Here is a 22,034-nt window from a genome sequence, read left to right as displayed (position 1 = left end):
ATTTGGTGAGGTTTTTCAGTAAACACTATATGCAATAGCAGTAATCACTAGACTAATTAAAGTAATTATTATCCTATTACATTATGGAATTGTATAAAGATATAGTTTTTGAAGTATTATTAGTCTCATTGAGTAAGATATAAATTTATTAATTTTCAAATTAATTTACCAATTTTAACTATGATGACTTTTAATAATACAGTTAATGACTTAAGTAAAATTAAGTTCAATTTTTTTCTTTTAATAGTTGGGTTATTAGTCATGGTAACATCATCTCTTGAACCTATTTCAAAAGGTTTCTTTTGTGATGACGAGACAATTAAATATCCATACAAAACATCAACAGTTGGAAAAACATTCTTATGCTTGTTTTATCTTCTTCTACCAAATGTTTCGGTAAATACTTTATATATTTAGTCATTATGCTATACAATTTAATTTTTTTATATTAATTTATTATTTTTAAAATTATTAAATGTTCATTTAACCTTAAAATAATATTAATCATAAATAATAATTATAATTTAATTAATTAACAATTCACATTCAATTTTACAAAATATAAGTCAATAGAACTATTTATTTTTACTTAATGAAATATTTTTTATTATATTATGGTTATACATTATAGATTATATTACATGACACAAGTTTTATGTATTTCTTATTTTTAGTTCTATGATTTAATTAAATTAAAAAATTTAGCTATTTTATTTTTCCATTAAATAATATTAGAGTAAAATATAAGATTAATTTCAAATCTATTTTAATAATCACGTTCAATATTATTAATATTAATATGTAATATTATAATATGTTAAATGTTTAATGTGTATAGACTTATAGTTATTAGTTTATACTGAATTAATTAAGTACTTAAACATAATTATTAATGAATAATTTTGAATTTTAGATAAGTTTGAAGTATTACTGGAATATGCATAAAAACATAAAAATCGTATATGTAAATATAATTTATTTCTGGCTGGGTTCTGGATTAGCCCAAATTACAGTAAATTTGGGAAAATATTACTCTGGACGTTTAAGACCTCACTTTTTTTATGCGTGTAAACCAAGTATTGAATGTACATCACAAAATCAATATATTACAGAATACACATGCACAAATCCAGAAGTATCTATATCAAATGATTCAAGGTAAATTATTTGAACTAATCGAACAAATTAATTATTTCACATTGTATACAAAATAAAAATGTATTAAACCACATATACAATTATTTCAGAGCTTCTTTTCCATCAGGTCATGCATGTTTAGCATTCTATTCAACAGTATACACAATTGTAAGTGTGTTAAAAGGCATATAATGGTTAAATAACTTTATACTTATAACAAATAAATGTATTATTTGCTATGTTTAAAAGTTGTACCTACACAATTATAAAAAGAATGTAGGATGGGTTATTATTCAATTTGCAATATTTATATCTGCGTGGTATACAGCTTTAACTAGAGTCACCGATAACATGCATCATTGTACTGATGTAATAGCTGGTTCAATTATTGGTACATCATTTGCTATTTTAATGGTAAATAACTTGTCTATATATTATATTATTATTATTAATTTTAAAAGTATTTACATTAAGTAAACAATTAATCAATCAAGTTTTATTTTAAATAGATGTATGAAGTGAAGATACGGATATCTCTAGAAAACATAAATGCGGTCTAATATGAAAATAATTCAATATAATTTCTTTTTTATTATTACATGTTTACAGCACCAATGTTAAATATTATTATTATGTACTCTGTCGTTGTCAAGTTGAGCTAGTTGTTTAAGAAATCCATTGTTAGGTCTTATATCTCTTGCTTTTTTTACCTTTTCCACTGCTTCCTTAGCTCTTAATCCTTTTTTTATCATTAAATAAGCAATTGTAATTGTTGCGGATCTTGAAATACCCATTATGCAATGAACCAAAACCTTACCTACAAATATTAAGTTGATGTATGGGTTTAAGTTTATCTAATATCTTAGTCTACACTTTAGTAATTTTTACTTAGAATTTACCTTTTTGTGATAGTGCGTCATCTATGAAATTTGATACGCTATCAAAATATTCATTTATTGCAACATTAGGATCATCACACAAAGCCAAACCCATGTATTGAATATTAAATGGACGATAAAACTGTTCATTTGTATCAACCATGCCAAATCCAATACCTTGGGCAGCATTTACTACATGTGTGATACCCAGTGACAACAATAAATTAAGATTTTTTGCGGTATTCCTAAAAAAATTCAAGGCATTTTCACAACAAATACTTCATTAAACTTATCTACACTTACCAATCTCCAACATAAACTTTTGGACAAATTTCATTATAGTCACATGTTGATAGATTTTTTTTTTTAGGAGGAGGTTGTGTACGTAAAAGAACAGCTTGCAGATCCTCGAAAGTAACTTCTTTTTTTGGTTCTTTTTTACGAAACTTTGCTAATAAATAGTCCATTTTTGACAACAAAATATTTTACGTTTTAATCAATTGTTAATAGAAAATTACCTATAAAATAAAATAAAAATGATTATTTTTATGTATATGTATATAATTATATATTTGTGTATATTTTTACATCAAGAAGACAAGAATTAATTGGAAAATATTTTAATCACAAAATACATTTTATTTTGAAATAAATATAGATAGATTAATAGGTATTCTTTGATAAATTTAATAACTTGCTTTTCAACAAGTTGGACAACCTTAATCCTGATGATTTTTTGAGATACCTAATGTGCTACTACTCTACGTTATAAAAATGTATTATAACTTATAAATTATACAATCAAAACTAAAAAAAAAAAAAACATTGTTACCTGTTGATAATTTTTTTGAAAGTAGTGATTGATTTGATTTTGAATTTTAGTCTGAACCAAAAATTGATTCATACAACATAGAAATTGAAAAATTATAGTTAATAAGTAAATGTAACAACTAACAGCTTATTATTTTTAATTTGCTATATTTATTTTTACTATTATCAAAATCTATTTTTTAATTTTAAATAACATTTATAAATTATAATATATGTAAGATTATCCGAGTGGTGAAAAATATATTATTTTGAATGGCAGAACAAAATAATAATTAAAATAATTTATTATTAAAAAAATTGCCTATTTTAAAGATGATACAAAATCAAAGATGTAGTTACATTTCTCTCTTAGAGCCTGCAAATTATGGATTTTTCAACAGCTTTGTGAATAAGTTAAAATAAAATCATTAATTAAATGTACATAGATTTTAGATTTTTTAATCTATGAAAAGCTTGTAAAATAATGATCTAAATTATTGACAATTATTATTCATTTACTTATATTTAATTTGTCTTAACCACATAAATGTATGCATTACTGATTACTCAATTATATAGGTACTTAATATATGTGATAAAAAAAAACTTAATACCTTTTTTAGATAATTATTACAAATTAAGCATTATAATAATAGTATAAACAGTATAGTAACATAATTTAAGACAAGTTTCTTCTGTTAAGAACTATTATTTTATTTAAAATGATAGGTATTATAAACAAAATTGAAGATACATACTCTGTAAGTTGTATGTATATGATTGGTGACAACATCATATTGAATAAAGTTTTTTTTCTTGTACAAAAATATTCCTTTGTATAAAATAACATGCAATCGTTTTAATTAGAACTATTTATGATAATTATTATGGGCATTCTTTACAACATATAATCCCATGTACAACTGGTACAGGAAATTTAATTACTGCAGCAAACTGGGTAGCAGAGATTATTGATAATAATGGATTACATAGTTGGTTATTACTTAATATATAATATAAACCTATAATAAGATACACAGAAAATAAAGTTTTTTTTTGTTTTCAATTATCGTAAATTTTAAGCGATACGTAAAACCACAGAATGCTATGAGAGCCCTCGGCCACAAATTATCACGCACGTTTAATGAACATTATCTAATATTAAAATTAATTTGTCGTAAAGACATAAACATTGTTCGTAAAAAATAGCGATAAAATAAAAACTAAAAAGTGAATAGGCACAAAACAGCAGCGACAGTCGTAGCCCTGCACTATGCCACTATGTAGTTTGCACTTCTGCAATCTACATTCTAGTCTTCTACATCTACAACCAGCAGTCAGCCCGCGAGTTCGTGGTTGATAAAAAATTAAAAAACTAAAAAAAATCATGATATGATAATATATTTATATTTTTATGGATAAGACAGAATTTAATGCATTATGATTGGTTGGTGGCGACGGTTCGAGCATGGAAATAGATTGCTTTTTTATCTACAACCATTTACCACGGTTATGGTAAGTTGAATTGGTTGACCATTTCTACACGGCTATACACGACGACGTGCATACACACAAACACAAATAATATATATATATAGTATATACATTTAGCATACGCGATACGCATGTACGATGACTAAGATAGTAAGATGTGTGTAGGTGTGTGTAATGACTGTAATGTACTAATGTGTGTTTAAGAGAACATGACACATGAGGACGTTTTACCGATACGGCAACGAGTGACGATGATATGCCGTCCTACGGATGATGTTTGTAAAAAATTATTGTAGGACGTATACACCGAGATATCTAGTACAAAATGTGAAGTACATACAGTTTTATTATTTTATTAGTAATAAAAAAAAAAAAATAAATAATATTTATAATGTTAGGTAGTATTTAATCACAGGATTATGAGTGTAATAATTCTAGTCATGACTGCAGTGATACAATTACAATCGTAGTAATAATGATATTTTATAGTTTTTTATCATATTAAAGGAAAAAAAAACGACACGATGTGTTTGGTGCTCAAGTACGTATTTATACTATTATGGCTTATATACACTTTCGCCTCAATTATACTTCTATTCGGCAAGGGACTATTACTGCACAGAGATGTGTTACCTAATAAGTCTATCTGTGAAACCGATGTTGATTCTCTCCGAGAGTTGACACAGAATTGTACAAAAACCAATACAAAGGTGGTGATGATAATTATTGACGCCTTGCGCCATGATTTTGTCATTCATTCTGATCAGGACATGCCATATACGAACAAGATCACAGTGTTCAGAGACATATTGGCCAGTTATCCGAAACAGTCAAGATTATACAAATTCATTGCTGATCCTCCGACCACTACTATGCAAAGATTAACTGCTCTTACTACTGGAAGTTTGCCTACTTTTATAGATGTTGGTTCAAATTTCGCAACTGAAGAATTATTGGAAGATAATGTTATAGATCAATTAGTGAATAATGGAAAAAAAGTTGTGTTTATGGGAGATGATACATGGGCAAATTTATTTCCAAAAAGATTTCACAGAAATTATACATATCCAAGTTTTAATGTTTGGGATTTGGATACTGTTGATGAAGGAATCAAGAAAAACTTATATCCTGAAATTGTGAAGGATGATTGGGATGTGTTGATTGCTCATTTTTTAGGAGTTGACCATTGTGGTCATAGATATGGACCAAATCACAAAGAAATGGAAAGGAAGCTTAGTGAAATAAATGTAGTTTTGAGGTGAGAAGTTTTTTAAATTTAAATTTATTATTCAGTTTATCACTATTCATATAGATTGTATATATTAATATATTAATTTAAATTTCAGAGACATATTAAAAGAAATTCTTGGACGTGAAAATATCATGCTTTTTGTATTTGGTGATCACGGAATGACATCAAATGGTATGTGAATATACATTATTTACATCAACGTAAGTATTATTTAATATTTATAAAAATTACTTTGTTTTCAGGTGACCATGGGGGAGAATCTGAAAATGAATTAACATCTGCTCTTTTTGTATTGTCATCATCTCAAGAATTACAACCAAAAACAGAAAGTGATATAAAACAAGTTGACTTAGTACCAACTATATCAACATTAATGGGTGTTCCTATTCCATTCTCAAATATTGGCTCTCTTATAAAATCAGCTTTACCTCAGAACTTTCATTTAGTCAGTAGTATTTGGAGAAATGCTAAACAAATCAATGATTATCTTACAACATACTCATTAAAAAATGATGAACTTAATGATAAGCATATTCATTTTATTAAAGATTCATTCAAAATGTTAGATATTCAGCATAATACATTTGTGAAAAGTTGTGAAAACTTTATGCAACTAAGTAGAAGAGCATGTGAAGAAGTTTGGATACGTTTTGATGAAAGTTCTATTTATAAAGGTTTAGTCCTAATGTTTGTATCATTATACTTTAGTTTCTTACTTGTTGGCTCATCTGCTTTAGATCATTATGATAAAATAACTGGCACACAAGTGCTCATTATGTTTTCTATAGTTGTTCCATTGAATTTAATTGCATTTCTATTTTATTTTTATAAGATAATTCATATAACTGTCGTATTTTTTGTTACTGGATTAATAGGTACCATTTTTCTTGCCTTATTTTGTGTAGTTTGTTGGTCGACATTAACACAAGATTTTCTTAATACAAACAAACCTGATAAAATATTAATACGCATATTTACTGTATTAACTACTCTTGGATTTTTTTCTAATAGTTACATCATCGAGGAATCATATGTATTACATACATCATTTGTTCTCCTACTATGGTATCTTGTTGTGAGATTTAAATTAGAAAACAGAAAAACATGGTTTCGCAATAAAATAAAACCTAAAAACTTTTCACTTAAACACTGGATCACATCATTAAACTGCAAGGTTGTATGGTGTTCAATTTTGTTATGCATTATATTGCGTTACTCTCATTCATTTTGGAAATGCCGTGAAGAACAAGGATGGTGTTTTGAAGATGGAGCTCAAACCAAAACTGGAAATTCAATAATTTCCATAATTTTTATAGTAATTTCTGTTACTGTTGTACATAAGTCATTGAAATGTTCTGGAAATCTAACTGGGTGTTCTCTAAATGTTTATCTGTCTTCGATTTTACCAAGAATATTTACTGTACTGTTATCTGTTCATTGGATATTTGAATCTTCATTTCAACGTGTCAAGCATACCATACCTTATGTGGCGTACATACCAAATGTTATTATATTATTAACTGCATTACTAATGATGACATTATTTGTAAGCCCATTGCTTGTACATTATGTAGACTTACAAGAAGGAAAAGCTAATAATCAATCAGAGAATTTTTATCAACTGGTTCTCAGAATAGCAAAAAATATTGTGAAAATGCAGCTAGGTCCACATATTCAAGGTTATCCAATAGTATATGGACTTGCTACAGTTTACAGTGCAACATTTCTGATATTTTCAATATTGTTATGTATTTTTGGAGGATTGCTATTTGGATATGTATATGCAGTGTCAGTAGTTATCATGATTATTTCAATCTGGATAATGGCCATGATTGTTTCAGTCATAAGGCATAATCAGTGTACCAAAATCAGTTAGTATTTATGAATAATTTTATACAGATTGTTCATTATCATTATGGATGTATATAATATCTTTTTAAGTTAGTAAATTCACATTTAAAATTAAATTTACTTACTACATAATATGCATATGAACATTTTGTAGGTATATGATACTTGATATATAACTGTATACAAAAGATTAAAAATTATTGTTTTAGATGAATTATATACTGTGAGCTGGTTGTATATTTTGCTGTGGACTTTATCGTCGTCATACTGGTTCTATGGTACTGGACATAATCCTTCATTCCCTGCAATACATTGGAATGCTGCATTTGTGTTACAATCAGATATAGAAAACAATACATTGCTTCCTGGATTTTTTATTTTAGCAAACACATTTTTTTCACATGCTGTTCATGCATTTTTATTGCCGGTAATTTATAGAAAAATAATTTTTTATTTTGTTCAGTTTAATTTTTAAAGCATGTTAGTTTTTTTTTACTTAGTGTTATTATATTTTTTAATAAAATTATCATCATTAAATACATAAATAATAATATATTTATGAATTTTCCTATGAATTTTCTTTACAATACCTTAATGTTAAACACAATTTTCATAAATTTATAATTTTGAGCTTAAAATTATTATTTTAAATATGTATTCACTATTATATTAAATTTGATTTTTATAATGTTTTATTATAGCTTCTATTAATTTGTCCATTTTCTATTCATGGTGCTTGGTCAGGAAAATCTTTGCCTCCCAAAGATGAAGATGAACAAACAATGGCTAGAGGTGAATTATTATTAGCTGAAAAATCAAGACAGATGATACATGGCGCATTTGATTTAACTGCTAAATATATTCTGGCCAATTGTTTTAGGGTAAGTATTAAATATTATCTGCTTACATTTTTAATGTTTGATTGATTACAAGATATAATTGTTATTTTTTTTTTATATTTAATATTAGGTGGCTATGGTCATGGCAGCAGCTACTATTCATTCACGTCATTTGATGATGTGGAAAATTTTTGCTCCAAAATTGATATTTGAAGGAATAGCACTATTTATAACATTGCCTTTTTCCTTTTTTGGATTTATTCTTATGTACCGTGTAACTCAACACATAAATGTGTTATTTGAAAGAATTATGTCACAACATTCAAATTAATTTTTTGTTGTACATTCTATGACTGTTTAAATATCTAGTTTTTTTTTTAAAAAAAATTCAAATAATGTTTTAACTTTAATTTAAAGTTAAAATTACTTCTCAAATAATTTAAGTAATATTCTTTAATAATTCTAGATTCATTCACATTTATATATAAATCTTAGACTACAAATATACTAAAAAGTAATTTTATTTGTAATTTAGAAATATCAAAACCTTTTCTAATAACTTAGTATTACATTTCATAGTAGGTACCATATATTTATAAAGCTTGACAGTTGATCACTTTTCACATGTTAATTTTGTGTTGATGTTTTTAATTAATTTTGTTTTTTTTTATATAGTTTTAATATATAAGCCATGACTGATTGTAAGTAGATAAAATTAAAATCATTCTTTGAGTAGTTACATATGCATTGTTTTTTTTAATCATATAAGATTAACCATTGACAGTAAATTTGTACTGTAGTATAATTGAATTCAATATATACCTCTCTCTTACTACATGCAATTCTTACTCATTACCACTAAATGTATCTGTGTATCAGCTTCTTTGAGTGACTGATAATCAACTATCTTTTTCTTCTAAAATAACATTTAAAAATTTGTTATTTCTTAACAAATATCCAAGTAATCTTGATTTTCTTTAGTTTATAGTTTTGATAATATCTAATTTTTTTTTGTTAAAAAGTTTATTAGTTTTTCTTGTTGCACAATTTATCTGTGTTCTTTTCCATCTTTACCACATTTACATAGCATTATATTTTATATTTATTAAACAAAAACTAGTAGGTATGTTTGAAAATGAACTATTATATTTTACATACAATTTTGCATTCCAATATATTATTTAAAATTAATAAAAAATATAGTCTGGCTTGTGATAATATACTAAATATTATATAATTTAAAAAAACAATACTTTAGTTGGTAATAAATAATTATTTTATAAATATTATATAATAACAGATCAAATTAAAATATATACATTTTTTATTTATTTTTCTGTGGATACATCATGAATCTCTTTAAGAACTTTTAATTAAAAATAGCGTTTTCTAAAAGTTCTAAAAATGTATTGATTTCAAAATGGTAATGATATATTGATGTACTATTATCCAAGATAAATGAAGAGTTTCCTTGTGCCTAACAACTATTTTCTTGAATCTATTTAAATTAAATGATAAATATATAATATAATACATATTAAGTTATATTTATTGCTAAGTTTTTGCTTATTTAGAATTTTGTTGCTGTTCTTTAAATTGTTTATTCAATGTCTAGGTGCTAATCTAACCTTGACATTTATTATTTATACAAATTAACCAAAGTATAATAAAAAAAACTACAAATTATTTTAACATTGACACATAGGTTTACAAATTTATAATTGTCTAATAATCAAAGAAAATAAATCAGTTTCAATTGATTTCAATTTATAAAGGTCAATTATATACATTTGAGTAAAATAAATATGAGATATCGGATTGGTATTTGGTGAATTTTATTACATTTTTTTTAATGCTCTGCAGAGATAGGTAGACACCTACCCAATTGTTATATTTTGTTTAATTATTTTCATTAATATATTGTACTAATTAATTTATACATATCTATATAAACTTTTTAAGGTGCTTTTTTTTTGTAATACTATACATAGGTACTATACTGTCTATACTACTATATGGGTAATAAGTAGGTACCTAGTAAGAATCTTTCTCTCCTGTGAGCTGAATGGTTTTCAAATATAAAGCAATCTTATATTTTGAATCATGGCTGTGACTGACATTAATAAATTAAATATTTTTAAAAATACAATAATAACTGACAAAGATTTTATTAGGTATTTACTATTTAGGTAAGTACCAAAAAGTCTGATACCTATGGATAATGGATATCTACTAATCTACTACGCATACAAAAGTATAGAATGATAATACAATTTGAGAAGATATTTAAAAAATATATATTCAATATATTGGCTTATGATTCATTAGATACCTACTAATTATCTTGTATCATGTAGCTATGTAGATATCTAGGTACTGATATAAATATATGCAATATGCATGTCATGTAAATGTATCTAATAGATAAGAATTATGTATCTAACTACAGGTAACACGCAACTGTCAACTTTTGTTTTAATAGATATCTAACCTGTGAACAGTGAAAACTCGCTTGGGTCTACTTCAGTACCCAGAGCCGTGCCGTTAAGATTTGGCGCCCAGGGCAAAATTAAAAATATTCACCCCCTATTTTATTTATCATTAAGCATTTCAATTTTTTTGGGCGCCTGCCCACTAGGCCCCGCCACGGCACGGCTCTACCTAAACCTAAAGGATATAAGCAAATACTCCTGATTTCTAAGTGTAATAACTTAGTACTACATTCATTGGCTCAACTAAGGGGGACTTAGGGGATATATTTTAGCCCCCCCCCCAAAAAAAAATGTCAGACAACAAGTGTATTAATTTAATTACCGTTTGTGATGATAAAGCAACGCCGCTCTTGTCACACTTGATCTTGATTTGATAATATGTATAATTATATGAATTATATTATTGTCAGAAATGCAGTGCAAACTTAATTTATTGTCATAATTGGCCATTAAAAATTAATCCCCCCCCCAAAAAAAAAAAATCCTGATTACAGCACTGATATTTATAATAATATAAATATACATACTAATTTTAAAAAAAACCTCAAGTGATGGATATAATATGAATTAAAGCACCAAATACCTAATATAAATTATATAAATTTATTTATTTAGCTGTAAACTGTAAATATAGCCTAGATAGTTATAATAATAAAATAAAATAACAGATGTTAAATCAAATATACATTTAAATTAAATTTTATAATAATATAAAAACACAAATTTATAACAAATTGGAAGAGTTTATTAGTTTTAAAATTGAGAATTGTCCACCTCCCTGTGAGACTCTATAAACTGATAATTACCTCTAGAATCTGTTACCTACATAATATATACATATTTCATACCTTTTTATCCTTCTGTTTTCTAAAATTTTAAGTAGGTACTATTTACCTATTTATCAAATACTTACCTAATTGAAGTCTAAAAACCATATTTTAATATACTTAGAATTTTACGCCATTTAAATAGTACCTTATGGAGAAGTTTTTGTTTAAGCGAATGATCCAAAATCACACATATCGTTTGGATGAATTACATAAAATTTAAACGAAATTTATATGAAAATCCACTTTATAAGTCTAATACATTGTTTGGGTAAACTTAAATGGACTACTAAAATGTTTAATACATTTTTTTCCATTTTAAGAATCACATCTAAATCATCTTTTTAAATCTGAGCGCAGAGATGAATGTATTTATTTTACAATGATGTGTGTGTATTTTAAAAGTATTTGTATACACCATAAGAGGTTGATAAAATACTTCGATTTTAAATTTTAAGAGTAATTTTTTACATTGGATCAAGTTTGTACTTTAAAGAGGATAGAATAAAAATATTAGGGAAAATGTTGATTTTTACGCAAATTCAATTTCTACAAAATTGATTTTGTTTTTTTTTTTGTGTAACTCAAGAATAATAACCATAAGTAGAACGTAGAACCAAATATTTATAATATTATTTTGAAATTTTTGATTTTTTTTATAAATGTCGATTACAAATTATTCACTTAGTAAAAATGCTTGAAATATTTATGCAAAGCTCTTTATAAGTTTTATGTTTTTCAGTCAAAAATATCGACATTTTATAGTCACGATTCTTTTGTAAAATCATTTTAAGTTAGAATTTTACGAAATTCGTAAAAATTGCAATAATTGCTAACCATTTTATTTATAGCTATAAATTCATAAAAAATTTTATTTTTATATCTAAGTTTTGAAATTTTAAAACAAAATTGTTCATAAGTATTATAATGAAACAATAAAATCTAATAAATATACATGACAATTATTTTTTTTTGATAGACATTTTTAAATTCAAATTTGGACAAATTACTCATCTTAAATTCTAAACAATGTTAATTATCTTGTTTTAGTTTAAAAACATTATTCATGGGATATGGAAACTTAAAACCTGTGCATATTATTATTATTTATTATTATATATTTAACTATACGAAATTACATTTTTGATTTATTTTAAAATATTATCTATTTATACTATGTTTTTATTTTTACTGTTTTTCGATATTTATAGAGAAAGATACAATTAAATTTCGAGTTATATAAATTAATAATGTATAAAAAATGTAGGTATATTGTTATAATTTATAATAATTAAATACCTACTAAATTATTCAAGCCAAAATTACATTAACTTATGGTAATACTAAAATTAAATTAAATGGCTTTAATAGCTATACCTACAAAAAAAAAACATATCTGCACGAAGTATAGTTAGTGATTGAGACCGACGAGACCGTCTCCGCTCTAAATTGTTTTTTGTATACAATGAAGTATTGAAATATATTTGAATTCAAATTTAATACACCCATATATAGTGACTCATTTATGACACCTAATATACACTGTACAGCAGAGCGGTCTCCACTTGCCTATACATTTTTACTTTAAATTGTTAAGCAAATGATCTTTTTAAACATCTTGAGATGGAATTTAAGTACCTATATACTTTGTTTAAATCAAAATTAGAAACAAACATTTCTAAGTTATTGATATATGTACTTTTATAGGTACCTATAGGTAATGTACCTATCTATAATAAACCTATCTCAGTCTACTCACTTACTGAGAACGTCTAACCTACATGATAATCTTTGTAAAGACCATATTATACTATGAATATGAACATTTTAAAATAATAGACACTAATATTAATCTATTAATACAATATACTCGTATAATATGGCCCCCACACGAGTCATCTCAGTGGAGCCCAGTATTCATATGTATATGAAATTAAATAAAATAAATAAAAAATAAAATATTATTGCACTTATATTTTTAAGGAGCACCTATAGTTATATATAGTAAATCCAGACACTTAGTTCCGTTCATAATATTTTATGAATGCATTGATTATTGATTAATCATATTGTTTTTAAATTAAAAATAATCACACTTTACAAACTGACTTGTACAAATCCACCGAGGTGAGTGAGTTAACACTAGTATACCTTACTTAGTAACTTCTAGTTACTATGCAGACATGCAGTGTGCTGCTTGTATTTATTTTTTAATATAATTGGATGTTTAACCTTCTTAAAATAACCTGCTCTCTAACTCTAAGGTTACGAAAGAATAAAATATAATAGTTATTTTAGACTTTAGTTATATTAATACGTTAGGTATACACTATATGTGTTAATATTTAATTTTACTGAACATTATCAGCTATGTATGACTTTAAAGTTATATGTTTGAAATTTAAAATTTAATTTTATCAACAGAGAATTAATACCACAGTAAATAGTATTATTGATATTATTTAAAAATATAAAATTTAATGAAAAATTTATTGGAGACGAAAAAACTGTCATGCAAATATAAACAAATGCAATGGCTATAGATTGGTAGGTATCATATATACACATACCTAATACGTACATATTTCTATATTTAATATATCTGATGTATGTAGTAAATTGTATATAGGTACCTATTTATATCATTCTTAAATTCAATTTCTGAGCAATAAATGTATTAATTTTACAAAGATATGTGCTTTTTATACTTATTTTCGTGTTTTTATAGTTAAAAAATGCTTCAATCTTTAATATTAATGGTGCCATGGTGGCGAGGTCTAACCCCGGGAGGTCTATTGTAGCAAACTGGAATTAGTTTGTATTTTAGATAATCATTTATTTGACTACTAATTGCAGTTGGTCATTAATCATTATATAATATTTATTTTGATCAATATCTTTAATATCACATCATGAATAATTGCACTCTGTACAATGTATTTTTGCTCTTACGTTTATCAATAACATATTTTCAAGAAACTTCAAAAACGATCAAAATTTCATCAATAAATATAGGTACCTATAGTAATAAAAGATTAACTACTTGCCTAATATTCAGAGTTAGAACTTTTTCCTGGATGGCTGGATGTATTCGTTGATTTTTTTTTACATTTATTTAAACAACCATACTTAATTATGTTATATTAGGTAAATATACAAATATTAAACTTGAAAAATAAAAAACCACATAAAACAATAAAAGTGTTCATTTTTTTTTTTTGTTCATTTTATGAATCGAGTTGAACGATAATTAACGTACTTAAATTATAAATTATAATATATTATTATATAATTATATTTATTATTTAAATTATGTTTTGAATTTTTTTTTTCGTATCAAATTCAGTCAATTTTATCCATTTTAGGTGCAGTACAAATGATTCAGTCTTTAACTTTGTGCGTAATTTCTGGTAAAAATTTGAATCTACCTTTTACTTTGAAGCCAAAAATGCACGGTACTTTCAAGATAATTGAGGGGGAGGAATACAGAAAAATGGGAATATTTTGCATTTTAAAGAAGGCTCAAGTATTTATTGACTCATGAAAAACAAATAGTTTGTTTGTTTGTTATACAGTGCCAATGTGCCACTAGTTATAGAAATAAAATAGTTATTGGAATTGTATATATAATCTTACTCTTGTAATTTATATTAGATAAAAACCACCCAAATTAAACTATTTTAAAAATAGGAATATGTGTAGTTTTAATTTATTTAAACTTAGATAGGGTAAATCCACTGGCATTATTTAATTTTCCATAGTCAACGCCATACTCAGAATCAGCTAGTATATATATACACTTATTACTTACAGTAATTTACTTAGTATAATATAGGCTGACAAATTGTCTTTGCTCTGAATCGATTTCCGTACGTAATGATTTATTATTGAACTTAAATTTAACACATATATTAGCGACTTATTTGATGACGAAGTATAAGTATATACATGACACTTAATGTAAAGCAGAGCGGTTACCTACTTTACTATTTTTTATTTGAAATTTGAATATATTTGAATATGTTTAACATTTGTTTTTTAAGTAATAACCCTCCTAAAAATGATACTTTACTGAAGCAAAAACGTTATTTATCGAATTTTTAATCACAAGAGTTTCCAAATAGCACAATGTCAAGAATCAATCTTTTATCTGATGAAGATAAAAATTTTAAAAGTATGTAATCTATATTTTATTAAGATTTATTTATTTATTCTTCTAAAAGTGGAATAACTGATTTTTATTAAAATTTCAAATACCGTTAGAAATGTTTTAAAGTTTCGATATGATTTCGTGGGGGTGGGGGTTATAGGAGTATTATTCATAAAATTATACAGCAAAATTAATGTATGAACATATATAGTTATATATATGGTTTATACATATATAGGATCGTGTAAAATTGATATCACCCCCACCACTTTTGTCACATTAAATTTGGAAGATTCTGTATAGATACATATATAGAAGGACAAACACGAGGAGCAATATAATAATATACCTATTACCTATCCACAATATTTATATAATAAACATGATAGGAATGATAGGATAAGCCACTGTGTTTTATTCCATCTCCTTATTTTATATTACTATAACGGGAAAACAATAAAGATGTAATACTATGGTTTTTGTGCTCTACATATTAAATTGCCCGTATTAAATATTGATGGGAACGGTCATCGAATGCACTTCTTCCACCCTGAAACTTTATTGGTTTTTCATTACGTGTCCTTTTTTTTTATTATAATATTATTTTTTTTTCTCACCACTGTTAACCCTACAAAATTCCAAATAAATAATAATATTTACGCTACAACACACGTCTTCACATCTCTATCTGTATAATAGTATCTCAATATCTGGTCATCTGGACTGAAAATTGAACATCACGATAACTGTTTCCATGAAATAGGTAGACAATAATTTTGGATAAAATCGCGAAAATGGGAATAAATAACGACAATAAAATCTAGATAACCGCCTGGTTTTAACAAAATCATTACACTTTTAGGAGGCTAGGTAAATTGAGTCCGAAATACCGTTTTTATGGTAAACTGAGTCCCTGGTTATAATAGGTTTAGTTTCTAAAACAGCACATTTTCCTTCTCACTTTTACAGGCTTACACGGCAGTTATGTTAACAATAGATAGTACATCTATTGTTAACATAACTGGCGTGGTTAAAAATGTGCTTTTTTTGCTTTTAATATCTAATATAATTCACTACGTTGTACATAAAAATCACAATTAATTAAATGTATAATATTCAAATTTAAGTCAAATTATTATTTTTATTTATTACTATTTATTGTTATTTATGTACATGGTAAAAATTTATTTGATATATTCAGATATTCTTAACTAATTCAAATCTTGAAATATTTTTATTTTCATATTTCAACATTTCTTGTCTCAAAAAAATTGTTTTCTATTGTTATTTTTTCATTTTAATTACCTACCTCTTTGCTACGTATTTATATATGTATACATATATATATATTTGAATGTATTTAAGTAAGCAAATCGGTAATCGATAATCACTAATTGGTGACTATAGTCACTATACAATACTCATTGAAGAGACTTTTTATTTTTAAGTAGGTACATTGTCATTATTTATAAATTATTCTTTCGAAAAATATTATTACTCGGGACTCAGTTTAGCTAGCACGTTAAAGTTTTCCGAACTCAATTTACCTAGCACCAATATCCACCCAATTATTTGGGACTTAGTTTACCACTCCCGCAATTTTAGATTAATCGAAATCTGTGGCGTCATTTTCGAACGCCATAATTTTCACGTTCAAATTCAAAACAATACTTTATATAGTTTTGTCCTAATCTAAATTGAAAAACGGTTCAGATCGATTTTTGCCATTCGCATGATATCTACTATAGTACTATACGTATTTAACCGAGTTAACTGCGCTACTGCGGCCAAAAAACCTTTTTTTTTTATGAACTGCGCTCGAATATTTATCTATATCAAAAAGATAAATATAAACTGCGCCCTTCAATACTACGGTATACCATTTCTAAGCATCAGTAAGCACAGAAAATGTATCTAAGTATTTTGTAAATTATTTAACCTCTTCATGCACGAGATTTTTTTTTTTTAAATGAAATATTAAAATTCATAATCATTTAGCTTGTTGCTAACATCTAGAATGTTGGGAAAAATAATAAAAAAATTTTTTTAAATTATTTATATTTAAAAAAAAAAAATTATAAACTTGTATATTTAATATTCAAACATAACTCTTATAACATTAGTTAACATTGTTTAAGTTTTTAAAGTATAAAATCCGTTAAAAATATTTTTAAAAATAATACAGAATCTGAATAGTTTTTTACTGATCACAAGTATGAACTACTTGTGCATAATAAAACTATAGATCATAAAATAATGAAAGACAAAAAAAACATATTTCTTCAATTTATTAGAACAATAAGTAAAAATTGTAGACTACCCCTGTCTACAGTTACACAGTATATAATAATATAATATATAATAATAACAAGTTAAAATAAAAATAAACAAAACAAACTTTTTTGATAGAAACAGTCGGAATTGTGCACTACTTGTACATAATAAAACTTTCAATTAGGAACATTAGTAAAAATTGTGGATTGCCTATATCCAGTTACACAGTATATAATATATAATAAAATAACAAATTGAAATACAAATAAAACAAAACAAACTTTTTTTATAGAAACAGTCGAAATTATGCACTACTTGTGCAAAATTGTATATTGGATAATATAATAATAATACTTTTACTATACTGTGTGATATACCTAACGCTCAGAGCATACAGCACATTCACATTTTCCACATGTGTATCTTGTTCTGGATGTACAGTTTTCATCACAGCACAGCAGCGAGAAGCTTGGCCTGCAGTTACTATTTTTAATGAATAATGATCAATATTTGTCATCTATAATTTCTGGTAGAATAGACTTCTTATGTTTCCTTTTTTTTTGTGGTATTTTTTAGTCCACAGAATTAGATTTCCTACCTCTTTTATTTGCTTTTTGTAATTCCAATATAGTCCAAACTATTGAATTTTTGAAATGTAATGAAATAAAAGTTTGGCTACTAAAGAGTAACACAATTTTCAGATTATTTAGATGAATCAAATAGAAACATATATAAATATATTAAATTAAATAGTTTAAATGAAACTTTTAAAATCAAAATTCTAAAACAAAAAAAAAAAATTAAAAAGTTATAGTTATTTATTTTTTTTTATGTTTATTCAATTAATTATTCATATTCATATTATATGACTTTAACGAATTAATTATAAATTATATATTGTAATTCTGTTTGATTTTACAAAAAATAAAGCTATCAATTTTTTTAATTTTACCTGGGTGCAGTTTACACATCACCTTTTTAGACTTGATAAGAACTTGAACGCAATTTAAATTTGCAGAACTTTTAAACTGGTTTAAACTCTGTATGTAAACGTAGTATATAAATTATAAGTTTAATTAGACATTTATATATTATACTATATTATATCTATGTAATATATTGTTATTATGTTTATCGTTTATATAAAACACTTAGCTATTCATAATATTTTTCTAGCATTCTAGCATTTATACTTTATTTAGTGTATCATGTATCTTGTATCTTGTACCTATATAAATATTATATATTATATATCATATCTATGATATCAATATATATATATATATAGGTACGTAATACGTATATTACTATAAAATTAATATCTTGCGTCAAGGTAATCGAAGCGATAAAAATATAAAACGATATAACCCGTGAGATTCAAAGCAAGTGCCCTACATAGAATATAGAAATATCTAATTTAAGTAATTTAACCATTAATTTTTTTATAAATAATAGCATGTACCTACACATTACACGTCCTACTCTAATCTAAAGTAAAGAATTTTAGGAAAATGGACAATATAATAATTTTATGTATACTTATTATATTATACCTATATGGTTAAAACTCATAATAGTATAATACTTGGGTGTTTAGTGTTCTCATGTTAAGGAGGAAACTATAACAATCATAAATTATGTACATTAATATTATTATTATGCCTACCTATTTATATCTATGTTTATCATGTCGTTAATATTGTATAAAATTCCAATTATCCTCCTCTGCAGCTGCAAATAAATGGGAAAAATACGTCCCCTTCATGTGCGTGACACAATCGGCACACTTGGCGTTGAAAATAAAATTATTCCTATCTAAACCTACACAACAAAATATTAGCATTAATTATAAATACTAAAATTTATGATCAATAATATTAGATCCCGTTTATAAGTTTACGTATGTAAACTATTTTTCTCTTATTTTATATTATAACTTATTATGTAATGTATAGTTAAATTTGTAAAAATTAAACACTATACACATTTTTATAAATTATAACTTGAGAATAAAAATATACAAACATTACTCTGCAAGAATTTGACATAATATATATTATAATATACAATACAATAAATTAATTAAAATATTTTGATTTTTAGTATTATACTATTTTGTCTTATAATATGCTATACAATATATGTATTGCATGTATAATGTTCCATTAAAATATGTTTATAATATACTTTTATATACTATACATAGATCGAAGAAAAATATTTTTAGACATAATACATTTTACATATTTATATAATTAAATAAAAATAAGTAAATTATCTTCAACGTTCCCGTTTTTACTGCATTATTCTAATAAAATACTTTAAAATTTCACCAATAATCAATAATTGAGGACTTTTGTTTGTTAAAAAATATTTTCTGGAATATTTTTCATCACTCGTGCATCTTAATTTTAAATTACTAAAATATTATCAATTATCATTATCTGAATCATTGTAAATTGTAATCACACACTCTTAAATATACTTAATATAATATAATATTACAATTTATTTTAATGTACATTTTTTATTTTCTCTGTTGTTCTTTATTTGTATTCTTATCTTGTTTTTCTTCCATTGTAACTACGAGTAGATTATATAAATTAACTTGTAGATTTTAAATTCATTAATAAACAACAATTTATTGAATTGAATAATTTATAAATAAATAAGAAAAAGCTACTTAACTATACATTTAATTAAAACATAAAAAATAATTGAATATTATATCTTGTCTACTAAAATAGAGTATAAATGTTGAAAATACAGAAACTAATCTATTATAATAGTATCAATTATGCGTATCAAATTGCACCAAAATAATATAATTGGTATTGCATAAATATTTCTGTTTATTTTCGATTACCTACTTTGAAAAATATTAGAATTTTTTTATTTTTAAGCCGGTTTCACACGACATGAACGTTCGCTGAAAATTAAGTGTGTTAAATTTCAACGCTTTATAGTTTATTTACATTGCGGACGTTGCGAACAGTTCGCATCGTGTGAAATCAGCTTTAACCATCTAAAGTAACTAAATTCAATTTGCTATCGGAAAAAAAATAATAACAACCTATTATACCTAAATTGGCTATACTGGATATGTTATTCTATATTGATGATTCGTTACTACGTGAGTGATTTGAGTTTGGTGGTAATTTAGTAAATTAATAATAATTAAATAATTGCATGTAATATGAATTCTTATAACCACATTTATAAATATTACCTATCAAAAATACTTTTTCAGGCTAAAATTTATAAAAATAGGTTTATTCCAAGTTGGTTTTTCATCGCTCATTATTATACGTCAGAAATGATATGAAATGAATTGATAACTATTTATTTACAATATTTACTATGTAATTTCTATAAAGAATTGTAGTTATATATAAAATTGCATCAACATATTATATTTAACGCTTTATTCATGGTCATGAATGGCAGGTAATATTCTAAAATATTGAAGTAGGGATATACTAGGATAAATTCAAAGTTATCAATATTTATTAGTTTATTACCTACTTAATATTTCAATATTTCAAATCATCCATGGATTATATTTTTGTTATTGTTATATCAGTTATACGAACATCGCAAATGCGTAAAACACGTCATCACTGACCACTACTGACCAATGTGCTGATGTCTGAATAACGAATAAATAACCTGCCGTATAGTGAACCTATATAATACCTATATCTATTAAATAATATACAGTATTATACGTTTGTGTTCGGTGTTATCTCACGGTGTAAGACACTAGATGGTACTGCAATTTTGTCAACATGTTATTCACCAAATAAATATATACATATAAGTACAATAAATTACGTAGTTGTAGTGAAATAATTTTTAAGAATATCTACTGCATTATAGATAATTGAGTATTACCAGAGTCCAGAAGTCTCACATTCATTCGAAATTCAATGGTTATTAGGTGATTATGTGAAGTGTTCTTTCTTTTTATTAATGTATACTTTTAAACAATATTATTACAGAAAACAAACTAAATTTATTTCACACAAAT

General features: G+C 25.0%; 3 protein-coding genes across 4 annotated transcripts; 2 read left to right on the top strand and 1 right to left on the bottom strand.

Annotated features, from left to right (window-relative positions):
* Positions 1-1,789, top strand: LOC132928478 (putative phosphatidate phosphatase). 2 transcript variants are annotated; one of them, XM_060993172.1, is made up of 6 exons: positions 1-132; positions 248-396; positions 914-1,158; positions 1,248-1,305; positions 1,387-1,551; positions 1,647-1,789. In XM_060993172.1, exons 1-6 carry the CDS (start codon positions 84-86, stop codon positions 1,695-1,697), a joined length of 717 nt encoding a protein of 238 aa, XP_060849155.1. In that variant the 5' UTR covers positions 1-83; the 3' UTR covers positions 1,698-1,789. The 2 variants fall into 2 exon arrangements, with proteins under 2 accessions (XP_060849155.1, XP_060849156.1); XM_060993173.1 differs by having other exon boundaries at positions 6-61.
* On the bottom strand, positions 1,698-2,482 carry LOC132928479 (dual specificity protein phosphatase 3). Its single transcript, XM_060993174.1, has 3 exons — positions 2,319-2,482; positions 2,037-2,260; positions 1,698-1,954 (listed from the first exon to the last, which is right to left on the bottom strand). Exons 1-3 carry the CDS (start codon positions 2,480-2,482, stop codon positions 1,755-1,757), a joined length of 588 nt encoding a protein of 195 aa, XP_060849157.1. The 3' UTR covers positions 1,698-1,754.
* Positions 2,483-4,441: 1,959 nt separating this feature from the next.
* On the top strand, positions 4,442-9,000 carry LOC132928477 (GPI ethanolamine phosphate transferase 3). The gene is made up of 6 exons (XM_060993170.1): positions 4,442-5,577; positions 5,666-5,742; positions 5,814-7,442; positions 7,632-7,849; positions 8,124-8,303; positions 8,392-9,000. Exons 1-6 carry the CDS (start codon positions 4,844-4,846, stop codon positions 8,590-8,592), a joined length of 3,039 nt encoding a protein of 1,012 aa, XP_060849153.1. The 5' UTR covers positions 4,442-4,843; the 3' UTR covers positions 8,593-9,000.
* Positions 9,001-22,034: the final 13,034 nt, after the last annotated feature.

Source organism: Rhopalosiphum padi, chromosome 4 (assembly GCF_020882245.1).
Source record: "Rhopalosiphum padi isolate XX-2018 chromosome 4, ASM2088224v1, whole genome shotgun sequence".
Taxonomy (NCBI): domain Eukaryota; kingdom Metazoa; phylum Arthropoda; class Insecta; order Hemiptera; family Aphididae; genus Rhopalosiphum; species Rhopalosiphum padi.
This window is presented reverse-complemented; position numbering and strand designations above follow the sequence as displayed.